Consider the following 13,721-nt stretch of genomic DNA (forward strand, 5'->3'; position numbering starts at 1 on the left):
CTAACTGATGAGAGCCAATCAGTGGGCTCCATTCTGCTGGTGTGTGTCTCTTCTCCTGTTGTTGTCATCTGGCCCGCTAAAGTAAAGATGAGCTTGACTGACAGATGCATTCGGGTTCACAGTTTATTGGTTTCTACGAGAGAGCCAGATATGCCAATTTAGACAGGGTAGTGACAAAAAAGTTCCCATCTAAACGGAATAATTTTACCACTGGGAATTCTCAGCTGGGAGAAGAGGGAGTGTTAGAGTCTATGTATGTGTGTTTTTTTTTTTTTTTTTTTTTATCTTTTAACAAGGCCTGAATGACAAACACATAGGACAGTTAGGGGCTGACAGAAACAGCAGCTTTTGATGCTTCACAGGGGATCCATGAAATAAACAATAGGCAGAGGAAGCAGAGAAATTGAATTACAACTGGCTGAGCTTGTGCGTTTCAGAGTGGAGAGTGGAAGTGAGACAGCAGCAGTGTGGTATAGCAGGATCAAACCAATGCATCATTAAATATACTGGAGTCAGAAGCTGGGGAAAAGCTCTCCTGCTTTCTCTACTGTCCAGCTGCATTGTTTAACCCCCTTCTTTCAGTCAGTTAATACACAAAATTGTCTTTTTTTTACTGAAGACTGGGGCAAATTTAAACTGTAATCATCATTTATATGTCATCCAGACATAACTGTGTATTGTGTGGCTTTCATAGATTTCATATTGGAGAGCTGTAACCCGTATGAGTGCCTTGTGTAGTACCGACTGTTCATAAAATCAAACGTCGATACACCTTCCCGGGAACCTTGAACCCTGAATCATTTTCTTATGGGGTTAATAATGAGGGGACGCCAAGTCAACGACAGACATATAAAAGAATTTATTTCTCATGTGCACAAAAAGAATTGGAACAGAAACCGAAACAGAACAATGATTGAGGCCACAAGGCTTTCCACATAGATTTTCATCAGAAATCCTTTTTATGTCCATGACACATCTCCTGTATCATCTTTACAACAGCAGAAGACTCATTCCTGCAGAGGTGCTCCACTTCCTAAAGCAAAGACGTTGCCCAAATGACGGTGGCTCGCACTCTGCGCCAGTGTTTCATTTTCAGATATGTCGAGCTGCAAGTAGACAGAAATAGGCAAATCCCAAGTGCAATTTGTAGAGGATAGCTTCTCCTGAAGAGCAGGACCGCAGTCTGTTTCTCTGTTATCTGGTGCCCTCAGCAATGACAGTTAACCCCGGTAACAGATGATGCGTTAGCTTGTGTAGTAGTAAAGAAATCTTGAATGCCTTATGCTAAATAGTTGTACTGGTAGCAGTGGAGAGTGGAGGGAGGAGAGATGGGTGACTGGGAATAAGTATGGATGTGTTTCTATACATGGAGGCACAGATCACTGTAATTTGGATTAACATAATGACCACAACATCTATAAACAGCAATCAGGACAATATCTTCGATTGCCAAGGACTTCAGTTTGATCACATCTTCATTTAGGGGGGAGCAAAAGTGAAACCAGAGAATAATCATTTCACACTGGAGGTCTTTTGTACTTTTTATGCTGTTCTCCATGGGGATTACTTATTCTGAGCCCGACAACAAAAGATGATACAGAAAGCCATTAAACTCATTGCATAGTGACATAAAATATCATCATGACGATATCATGAAAATAAAATAAAATGACAAAGACAACCTATGTGATGTTAGCATCTGAAACCTGCTATTGACGTAGCCATAGGTTATACAGCAGTTGTGCCTTTCCTTAGAGCACAACATTACATTAAGACACAAATGTAATGCATGTGTTTTTTTTTCAGTCTGTATATCTACAAAGGGAGCCAGTACATTAGTATGATACTGCGATGGTGTGTGTATTTGTGTGTGTGTGTGTGTGTGTGTGTGTGTGTGTGTGTGTGTGTGTGTGTGTGTGTGTGTGAGAGACATTATATTTACAGAGAAGAATTGTCTTCACATTATTCACAAATCATTCTATAAAGCAGCACTGAGTTGCAATTGTTGGAGTATTGAGTCACTGAATTTCACCTTTTCCATTACAGTCATATGCATCATGTTGTTCACCTGTTGAAAAGCCATGACATACATGTTCAGTGTTGACTTATTTAAAAGATAATACTGCTTTAATTATGCATACATATACTGTAAATAAAATATTAAATATCAAACTAAGTCTTTGGCAAATGTAGTTAAGAGTACATTCACAACATATTTTCCAAAACGCAAAATGAAACAGTATTTCCTTTCAGCCCCTATGGAGAGTGGAACTTAATGGAGGGTGGTGAATACATGTTTTTAAAGGCAATTAATTTCATGGAACAGGCATGAATTTAGGTTGAAAAAACAGGTTTGTAAGGCAATTGTTGAAGCTAGTTTGCAGTTGGCTTGCACAACTGCATACAGCTTTCTAAACTGTGTAGGCATCTAGTGGTATGACTAAGTAGCTGAATGAAGTATAGCTGAACTGGAAGGATCTGTTGGTGTAGCCAAAGAGCTATGACTTGCAAATGTCTTCAGAAACTTGGAAGCATCACTTTTACTCTGGAAAAAGATGTTCACACAGAAACAGATGTTTGTTTTCTTTGTGTGTGGTTTTTTTTTACACCAATACAACATAAATATTTTCAATTTATGCTTTGAAACTGGTTAAATAAACTTAATTATAAGCGAATGTGCCAAATTGAATAACAAAAAAAAAAGAGTCAAATAAACAGAGGTTATAGTGCAAAAAAAAGAGCAAATGAGGATACCATGCACGGACATGGACATGACTGGAAAATGAGGGAAATGTGACAGCGATTCAGAAAAGCCTTTGATAAAACTTTAAAAAATTGTGACATAAAAAATAATTTAAAGTATTTAAAATTATGGCAGGACCATTTTCAGGTCACGGTCGCCACATTTTTAATACTTTGCAAGATGATTTACTTTTTTACATCTGATTGTTTGCCACAGGGAGTATGATGTTGCCATCGGTCTATAGGGTCGGTGGATGTTGCAGGGCATGCTGTGTTCATCTGATAATTTAGGTCAAATGGGAGCAAAAGACATAGTCAAAGCACCGGAGTAAAGCCTGTTCTACAGTGTGGAGCCAGGATCTCATTAAGTGTCAGAGGGGCCCCACAACACTGGTTCAAGTCGCTACATTATCCAGCCATGGGACCACCGTCAACTCCCCTGGACTTCTCTCTTCAGAGCAGAAAAATACTGCAGTTCGTTACATAAAGGAATGTGAGGATCCATGAATAAAATAACAACAACAACAACAGCAACAAAGAAACAAAAATTAAAAACCCACAACATTTTTTTCCACATGGTATTCTTCACACTGTTTTTCTTCAATTTATATTTTATAATATATATATTTATATAATCTCTTAAAGTCATTCTGGAAATGTTCAGGCCTGTGAGAGAGTGAGGGCATGATAGGTGAGCTCCCAACGCCCATGGGCCCCTTTTTTTTTTGATCCAAAGAGTGTAACGCTGAAGCTGGGTGCACCGGCGTCGACCTCGCCCATTCTTCCTCCACAAGATGACGGGCTTTCGTTTAGGATTCCACCTCGCTTCCCTTCGACCTCAGTGTTTCTCAGACAGGGACAATATGGAGGCCGAAGCTCTGGCCCTGCAGTTTGAGCTGGTCTCCAGGGTAACTAGTGGCGGTCGTAGGCAGTGGCAGCAGTGGGAGGTGCGGAGCCACGGGATGCGGCACTATAATAATAAGGGGAACCTGAAAGTTAACAGAAGAGCGAGCCGTTGGAAACCACGAGATCAAATATCATAGAAGACAAATGTGTGTAAAACTCCAACAACAGAGAATATTCGGAGCCTGGAGATTACTCCACTAAGCCACTTACTTAGTAATGCTGGATTGCTGAACCGCCAAGCTTCGTTGTAAGTTGTGTATTGTGGATGAGAGTAAGGGTTTCCGGAAAAGTCCCCTCCTAGACAACAAACAGGTACAAACAACCGTGAGTGAACAGAATTAACTGGTATTTTCTAAAATACTAAGCTTCAAAACTGTATTTTCACCAAGTTGCATTGCAGCGACATTCGAATCCTCTCACACAACAAGGAATTTTTGTCCTGGCTGCTTTAACTCCACAGTCACTTCAAGTGAATTGATCGTTTTATTAATTCTCTGTTAGTCTTTAGGATTTTCTCTGTTCTTTTCCTAAGTTAGGACTTCAGTGCTTTTGTTGTCCTGCTTTTAAGCAATTATGCTCTGCTTCAAAACTCCCTAATAGGTTCTCGGAGACCGTTATTGTCCTTCTCCCTGTGCAGTGGAAAGGACGGGAGGGTGAGGGGATATCAGAGAGCGATGCTGGGGGTCCACAGGTTTCCTTCTTTTACGAGACTATAAAGGCTGGGTTTTATATGAAGCTGCTGAAGAATGGCTTTTGCTTTAACAGTGTTTGGAGCCGGTCACTAAATCTTAGTCATTCGCCACCAGGTGAAAAAAACCCACAACTGCTGGATTTTTTTGTTTGTTTTTTTGGTTTATCTATACTGTCCAGGATACAATCTAAGAAGCATATGAAATTTTCCTAATTTAGTTTTAAAAATTAACTTTAAACCCTGTTTATATTCTGATATGTTGCCTTCACGGACACTGCCCTCACCTGTAAATGCTGCGCACCAGCTTTGATTGTTGGTCAGTGTGAAAGGTACATGTCTCCCAGCAATAAAGGGGAATTGTGTTTTCAGTTGTTTGGAGGAGAGATCTACACATGCTGGCATCTATAGCATCCTCACTGCTGGTTGTGTAACTTGAGCTCATCCCTGAGAGAGATAGTGATTTAAATATTTACAGGCCCTCCACGCCTCTGTGTTTTGACCCTTAACTGTTTGCTGTGAACCTGAACTGCAGGTTAAGTAGAGGGGAAAGAGATACGCTCTGCAGCCCTGGGTGTCCGGGGATGCGAGGAGAGGAGCAAAAGCAGTGTTTATCGACGGGGCTGGTGAGAGTGCGCTGTGTGGACACGGCGAGGGTAATGAGCGCTGGGAGCTGGAGTGTAACTGAGAGGAACTGTCCTATCTCACGGCCACTGATTGTGGTGATCGCCTATCGAGTTCATCTAATGTCCTCATCCACAGACGCTAACCACACGCTAACCGCAGTCTAACAAAGCTATAACAAGCTCGCTTCAATCCTTTGAGTCAAGAACAAAGCTATAAGGTTCCTCCCCCTGTCTCAACACTGACTGTGTGTTTCCATTTTTTTTTAAATATACTTTTTTTGTTAGTATACATGTGTACTCTTAAGTGACCTCAAGTTCTACGAGATCCCCTGAAGGGGACTGTCTGCAGAAACAAAACCTCTAACAGTGAAATTAATGGCATCATAAAAAGGGGAGTAGCATCACCTACCAGGAACCATTCCAGCGAGGGTGGAGGTGGGGTAGCTGCCTTGTCCTGTGGGGGGGACATGAGGCGGGTAGCCAGGTAAGGTGGTGCTGGCCATGTCTCGACCTGCAGGTACACAGAAAGATGCTCTGTATTACAAGGGTGCACAAGGGAGCTTAATTTGTAACCTTCATTTCTACTTGAGAGAGTTCAAGTTAAACCAGTCCAGGGTTTGCATCCCGAGCCACATGTGTGATTAGGATTAGGCAACAAAAGAATTTAGAGAAAGAGACCCCAGCTTCAAATCAATGCACCTCACATGTTGTGTTTTGAGCTTAAAATCGCTGTTGACCTTAATTTCATCGATCTTTAACCTCAACCTAGTGCCTAAACGTAAGAATAAAAAGGATTTTTAAAAAGTGTGCTTATATCATGCTTTGTTTGGTGTGAGCTGAAATTGTACTGCATGAACAGATATTGTAGGAAAGCAAAGAATATAGATTATCAGTGAACATTTTACCGGTAGGATCATTATCAACATTCTGTGACATGCCAGATCCATTAATTAAAGCTTTCTTATACTGTTGATTAAAAAATGTCATGCACATGGCAAGTTTTTTAAAAACATTTGCTTTTGTGAATTTGCTGTATGTATACTTAATCTCTAATATTTAAGAGAGATGGTATGTCATTTACCGAGGTACCAGCAACCTTTTTTCTACACCTTCTCCCATAGCAACAGTATCATTGTATTATTGTATTTTCCATACACATTTTTTTACAACTTTTAAAACTTGCATTACTGTAATTATGGTATTTAATGAAAAACATACACAAAAAAATCACCAAAGTGTAATGATGCATATAAAAACAAGCCCCCCCTGTCTGTTGCAGTCCATCAGACCATTTAATTTCTTATGCAAGATCAATTTGCGGTTTTCTAAAGAAAAATAGGTCAGCTAAAAAAATAACCTTAAATATGTAAAATATTGCACCATCATAAGCTGTAAGCTGTCCATCTATTTCCCAGTACGCTCGGGGTAGCAGGGGGCAGATGCACTACAAACCTAAAGATGTCACTCGTCTCTATCATAAAACAAATTGCATGAAATTTGGAGAAGACTTATTTGTGTTCAAAAAAATCCTTTAATCAGAGGCTACAACAACGTAACTGTAATGCACTAATGTTCTCGCCAGCTAAAAGTGACAGCAGCATCAGGCCAATGAGAGCTCTCTCTGCTCTCTGCTCCACATTCACCCCTGTAATTAACAGTGACAGCATCGGGCCTGGCCGGATGAAGGGGCACACAGAACTAGGAGATATTGGTCCAAAGCAGGCCCAGCATCAGCCCTACATCTCTGCTTTTGAAACCCCCCCCCCTTCTCCCTCCCGCCCTTGTTCTCTTTTGGCCTCCTCTGGCCCCCCAGACTTTGGGCCTGTCACGAGGCTGGAAAGACTGGGAGTGCTATTGTTAACCCGAGAGACGAGCAAGGGGTCAAATGTGGAGAAAAGCAGGGTGGAACGGGGGCAAGAGCAGTTGCTCTTAATGAGGGCCAAACAGTCAGTTTTGCTCTTGTATACACAACAGTTAGGCCACAAAACAACGTGAGAGGCGGCCATTTTAATCTGGTGTATAATTGAGAATTGCGAAATTGCTAAAAATGAACACAAAGGCAAATCAACTGAACAGAGCGAGACTGATTGGATTTTTATCCGGCTACGGGGCCTTATGGGTGAAATTGTACCTGCTATAAAGGGCTGGCTGGCATACTGGCTGTAGCAGGGACCGTGGGCATGAGCAAGGTAGCTGGGAGTAGAGGCATCTACAGAGAGGCTGGACTGGTGGGGCAAGATGTCAGCTAGAGCAGAATCCCCAACAGAGGAGGGGGTGAAGGGGGCAAAGGATGCCTCATGGGGCTCCCGCTTTACACACATGGAAGGTGGATATGACGGGTGAGATTCTGGCAGGTAGGGAAAAAAAGAAAAGAAAAAACTTGATATAATGCCATGGACATACAACTCCACACATACTGTACACATGTTTAAGTCAATCACACATGTATGATAAGATGAATGTAGAGTTTTATGAATGTCCAAATAACAAAAAAAAAAGGCAAAGAAATGACAGAAAAAAATCATATCTCTCATGGCAGAAGCTTTTAGATTTGTCATGCACATAGCCAAATACTGCCACAGAGTCAAGAAGAAAACAGTCTAGATTTCAAGTCCTTATCAGCCGTATGAATTAAAGAGAATCTAAAGACTTTACTAGACGCGTACTTGCTATTATACATTAACTTCCTAGCTTCTAAGAACTAGAGACTAGACATTTTATATGAATACTGAATTGATAAACAGTCTTTAGCACTTGATTTTTTCATTTACATAGCTTATATTAATAATCTCATATGCACCCAGCAGTAATTCATTCGACTAAGTGGAAACATACACCAGTGAAATGTTGCAACAACACATCGCGCCTGATCAATCAAGCTCAAATGCGTAAAAAATTTCCCCAAGGTTTTGGGAAAACAAACAACATAATCTCACGGCTGCTTTCTCACAACAAAATCACTCCCACAAATAACCAAACAATCGGCTTGCAGACAGTTCAAAACTCTACACTTTGATCTAATTTGGCTGATGAGTCTTGGCATCTTTCATTTCATCGGCTCTGCCTCGCGAACCTATGCAATCAATGTGAACTCTGTCTCTGGCCTCTTCATGCCTACTGCATGAGGCTGCTCTGTTTGCTGGGGCCTGTAGGGAGAGATGGCTCTTTCCCCGACACCATGATAGCCTCATTAGCTGCTTCCCCCATCATTGTTGTTTTACAACAGGACTGTGTGTTGCGATTCCTCATTAAGATAAGGGCTGTTCTATGGAAGGGGGACGCAACACTGTCAGCCCTAAGAACCTAATACCAGAGAATCAGGCAATGTAACTCACTGCTTTCCCATAGAGGGAAAAAAATCGTAGCAGGTTCTCCAAATCTCATTCTCCCTCTTTGTGACAGCTGTAAATGTGGATTTACACAGAGGTACAGCAATTACAGCGAAAACCTTCATCCCACCTAATCTCTGACAAATGTCATTGCTATAGAACAACACGATGTAACGTTTTTAACGTATGAGCCGATCATTAAAAAGGATGCTTGCTATGAATCTCTGTCTAGAACAGAAATATTCTAATGAGTGGGCTTTGCATTTAATTGGACGGACCAAAACTTTGTCACATGCACTGTCTAAGTATGTCATAGATTTATTGGAAATGGGGTCTGCATGTAGGAACGACGGCAAATCCCTTGTGCTTAGTTCTGCTCTTCAGTTAATTATAGCTAACACGTAGACTGTTAAAATCTTTAAAGTGAGAACAGCTTTCCAAAGTCCAGTTACGCTGCAGTTGATTTGCACACATGCACATATCCACAAAACAGGAACTCACTTATAAAAGACAATGGAGCAGTTAGCTTTAGTGAGAAACAGCATTACAGTATATTCCACGTACACTTAAAATAGAGGCTCTGCAATTTTTACTCACATTCATGCACAGCAAGCCGAAAACAACACTGCAGCCAACCTTAAAATATCAGAATAAAAAAATGTAAACATGATAAATATGGCATTCTCCTCTAGTTTTGGCTTCAGGGAAACATAATCCAATCACTCTGTATCATAGTTTCAGGAAGTGGACTGTGCAGCTATGGCCTCAAATGGATTGTTTAAGTGCACCTTGCTCATGTAGGTATATTATCAAATTTAGTAACGCCTTGTTGTCAGGGTACTGCCAAGCTAACCTTTAACACATTAATCTGAGCTTTCCGACGAGAATGAGGGCATCAAACACGAGGAACAGGTCAAGTCTGTTTACACTGTATCTGAGACTTCCTGCATACTACTGTAGGCTTGTGTTTTCTCAGCGCCCGAGCAACCGTTGTCAAACAGACAGGGGTTACGACGCAACAACAACCGATACAAATGCTGCGTTCAAGACCACTGAACTCTGAAACTAATCAGACATGGTGTTGCTTATTGTCCTGGAGACGAGGCAGCGCCCGGGTAAAGGGAGTCTGTCAAATCACAGGCCCTGATGATGGAGATGGAAGATAAACTTAGGGTCCTCGGGGACTTTTCTCCTCAGCAAACACATCTCCGAGAGAGGGGAGATGGTATAGAGTTCTCCAACATCTGTCTCTGCTCCTCCACTGATACCACATCTACAGACCCCATCAACCATAGAAATGGACTGTTAAGAATCTACAACAATCCTGGGAGTGATGTTTCCAGATATAGCTACAACAGGCTTCCCTCAAGTGAGCATTTCAGTTTTAAATGTACACCGAGGAACTTCAGCGCGCAAGCCATTTAAGGTAGAACTCTCGCTTTGAAAGGCTGACATTCAATCTATACGGAGAACTTTTTCCATTCCACCAGTATGTTCAAAGCAAAACTTCCCTCTTCTGTAGTCAGGGAACTGTCATCTGGAGAGGAGTCTGTAGAGAATTAAATGTTAAATTTACCCTGACAGGGACATGTTTACTTCAAGTACAGTATTTTACTTTCTTACATTGTAGCAGTATTTATAACTCCTTCAACCAACGGTCAAAGTCTCCATCTAATTATGAATGAGTAAGGAATATTTGCAGCGCCAAATAGCCTGAATTCCCCATCCACAGCTTTAACGCCATACATTATCAAATGTGTGCTCAAAGGTTAGTGTACTATTGCTGGAGGAGGGTGTGATATAAACATTAATTTCCAAGCTTGGGGCTGCAGGTGTTAACTGAGCTGAGACAAGCCGTTTGTCAGCAGGCCACACACCAGGCACCGCAGGTTCGGTGGCTGCTTGTTGTTTGCCACCCAGCAGAGAAAAGCTGGTACTGCCAACACATAAAAAGAGCCTCAGTGTGGTCTGCATTTCAGCTAAAATTAACCTCAAATAAAGCGTTCACCTCTTTTGTCTGTCAAGTTTCGTCACTTTTTGCTCGTAGAGAGAGTGAGAAACAGTTAAACAGATAAAAACGTAAAACCACCGATTCGTCACATCTGCTAGAGTGGTAGTAGATCAGAGGGGTGCCCATTTACACCTAGCTGTCCCACAGGCTCTGTTGAGAGTGAATATCTTGCCCAGCCTGCATAGAGACCACAGAACTCTCATTGGGTGTAACCCTTTTAAAGTACTGTAAAGCATATTAAAATATAATATACAATAATATCTGTGTTCCACATGTAAAGTTGCTGGAATTGAAATAGCTGTATGTGCAGGATCTAGAGGATACTTTATGTTGCTTGCTTTGTTTAGGTATCAGTAGAAAAACTACGTAGACACACAAAAATGCTGGATCAGAGCCAGAGACCAGCGGTGAATCATGGCATGTTGTATCCACTGAACAATGCAGTGTTCATCTACTAGAAACAAAACCAGACAGGCACAACATCTTCTCTACAACTAGTAGAAACAAGCAGTCCATTTAAATTTTACCCAACTGGTCACAGCCATTGCTATTTTAAATGAGGTAATAAGTAAATATATGAAGCCATTCAATATATTTTTTATATATATATGCCAGTATTTGCAACAGCTAGGTTCATTTTATTTCTCTTATGGAAAATATTTTCCTTCAAATTTTATCATTTTTGTTGCACTAGAATAGCATCATTCCATTGCAATGTCATTTACATATTTAAATTTAGAGATATTAACATGTGAGGATTTTTTTCTAAGGACATAGGTGCTTAAATCTCAGTGGTGCATTTCAGTACAGTAAATCTCTCCCTGATTTGCCTGCCACCCTCCCTTCTAGGTAACCATCTCGTTCACACATTAGGGTAAACAGAGGACACAAAAGATTGTCGACATTGCTTTCACTAGCGCCCCTGGAATGTGAAAACTGAGCACTTCATTAATCATTCATCTTTAATAGATTATGCAAATTCCAGGACATAAAAATCAACAAGATCAATAACTGCATGAATTTTAATTGGGAGCAGAAAACACTTAAAGAATGAATATAATCTCATAGCTCCATCCAGTATGAGAACATAATTTATTGATAATTGGATCCCAGCCTAAGTGAGGAAGGTAATTTAGCATTTTTTCAGCCTTGGCACACATTCCTATTTACAGGGTTTGCTAATGGCAGAAAAGATAATATTATGCGCTAATAACCTACACACAATCAAATGCCTCATGCATTACTTTGCATACTAGTAGAAACTGAGTAATAAAAGTTTACTGGATATTACTTCTGAGTTTCATTTGGTGTTCAAAATACTCAAGCACTTTTTTTTAAAAAAATGGCTACGCCCAAACATGCTGTCATATTCCACTTTAAAGAAAGTTTTGTTTGCTCGCCTCCTCTTTATGCAATCTGTGGCCCTCACATGTATCGCTTTAGGAGGCCCCAGGCCCCCAGGTGGCTTGGAGGCCACCTGCTATGAGTGTGCTCCCCAGAGCGAGACCACTTTCATAGGAGGAGCCCAGCATAAAAGACAGAGACACACCTTTCTTCTCCTGAGGCCCAACTTTCTGGGGCAAAGCTACCTCCCACATATTCAGGAATAAAAAGGGGGTCTTTCTTTTCCCATAGCTCTGTGGCCGAGTCTGTGGCTGGACTATAGGGATCATATGAGAAGGGCGGCTGCAGTTTTCAATCATGCTGTCCTCCTCTTTGCTTACTCTCTCACACACATACACACGAACACACACAGAGCGTACTCATTGACTTTGATTCCCACTGCATAATTATGGGACTTTTATTAAAAGGCTGACATATTATTCTCGAGTCGGTGTGGCCATCAGTAAACCTAACCTCTCCTGGGAAAGAGCCTCCACAGCCACAATGAAACAATATTTCAATTAACCAGGTGGCCATCAACCTGGACAGTTGAGCAAAAGAAGCCACGGTGGGTTGGTGTGGGTTAGATGATACAGATACTACAAGATATTCAATACATTGCACCTGCCACTGCATGTTGGCTCTCAGTGGGAGTTACTACTACAAACAGCAATCAGGAAAAAAACCCCCTGTAATTTCAGTGTTTCTTTCACTGTCTGCATCTCATCTGTATCTGGGTCGCTCTCTCTCTCCACAGCGTGAGGCAGCCAGCCAGCCACAGTGCCATTCCAGCCGCTGTCAATCAACAGGCTATGATAGCCTTTGATGACAACGTCGTGTCGTGGCAGAACAGCAGCTGTCTCTTATGAGAAGTGCCCCCAGTCAATCTGTTAGCGGGCCAATCCAGGCTAACACAATAGCCAGTTAGGAGCGGTGTGTGAAAGACCTGTAGGATTTAATGGGCTCAGATGATATATCACCTCGCTCCGTGTCTTAGAAATAAACAGAGAGCCTCAAAAAGTGCCTTGAAAGAGTGTTTTCATTTGGTGAGAGGAGTTTTGTATTAGTGGAAAATGTGCGTGCCACAGGAGTCAAACTTTTGATGATTCAAGGATGATGGAGAAGTGGATTTTTTAAGTTGGAGTACTAATAGTGTAAAAGTGAAAGAAAGTATCCCTATCTTCCATAGCCTGAGGGTAAAATGACACCATAGAGGTATATTGAAAATAAGGATTATCATCGTTTCCAGCTGCAACTAACTACATGTGGCGATAATTGGTATACATTACTTTTAGAAAGGTGGTTAACTTGGCTGGTCGCAGGAGACAAAGGAAAAGTCAGAAGAATTTGATTGCATAAATGCTGTGCTTGTGTGCTTAGAACTGACTAAATTTGATCACCTTGGTGCACATGTCTTTGGCCTGCTGCAGCCGTGTGTATTCTTTTAGGGTTCAGTGTAGCATGAGTCAGATTGTACCTGTCACAACAGAGTAACTCTGGGAGACACTGGAGGCGAGGTCGGAGCTGGCGCTGGTGGAAAGGCTCGGCTTTACATCTTCCAGGCCAGCATTCAGGGATGGTAGAGTGTACTCATTCGCCTGTAGACAAACACACATGTGAGCAGGTGGCAGTCAAAGGGAGCAATTCACACTGCCTTTATTAAATTAAACATTCCACTAGATCAGGTCACGATCTGGTTAATATCACTCATGCACTGCAGGTGAGCTCATTTAGCATGCCACCTTTGGAGCAGATTCGCCGCTTTGGGTGACGATATATGAAATACGTTTGTGTGAGCTCCCCTGGTGTATTTGAGGAAGCTGTGCGTGATCCTCTCGCTGTGTTTCACTCTGAATATTTCCGGTGGATTCTGTGAACATCGCCCCCCGTCCCCGCTCCCTGTGCTTTACCAAGACCTATGATGATGTATGCATGCATTAGGGCTTGTCTGAGGAGAAGGCAGAAAGGGAGCGCGGGATGAGAGAGGGATTGGGAGAGGAGTCAAAGGACGGGGTGTCAGCTGGCTCTTTGTGCTC

At 41.7% G+C, this 13,721-nt stretch overlaps 1 protein-coding gene across 13 annotated transcripts in view; it reads right to left on the reverse strand.

The window, feature by feature from the left end:
- Positions 1–844: 844 nt before the first annotated feature.
- Positions 845–13,721, reverse strand: part of pax2a (paired box 2a) — a 30,309-nt gene continuing 17,432 nt past the window's right edge. For 5 of the 13 annotated variants that reach the window (XM_055018402.1, XM_055018399.1, XM_055018403.1 and 2 more), the window contains 5 exons: positions 13,163–13,283; positions 7,094–7,309; positions 5,372–5,473; positions 3,859–3,945; positions 845–3,712 (listed from right to left, as the gene is read on the reverse strand). In XM_055018402.1, the coding sequence (XP_054874377.1) occupies positions 3,591–3,712; positions 3,859–3,945; positions 5,372–5,473; positions 7,094–7,309; positions 13,163–13,283 (648 nt within the window). In that variant the 3' untranslated portion in view covers positions 845–3,590. Of the gene's footprint in view, positions 3,732–3,858; positions 3,946–5,371; positions 5,474–7,093; positions 7,310–13,162; positions 13,284–13,721 lie in introns of all 13 variants that reach the window. The other 8 variants (XM_055018407.1, XM_055018406.1, XM_035951911.2 and 5 more) reach the window with 3 other exon arrangements.

Source organism: Amphiprion ocellaris, chromosome 16 (genome assembly GCF_022539595.1).
Source record: "Amphiprion ocellaris isolate individual 3 ecotype Okinawa chromosome 16, ASM2253959v1, whole genome shotgun sequence".
Lineage (NCBI taxonomy): Eukaryota > Metazoa > Chordata > Actinopteri > Pomacentridae > Amphiprion > Amphiprion ocellaris.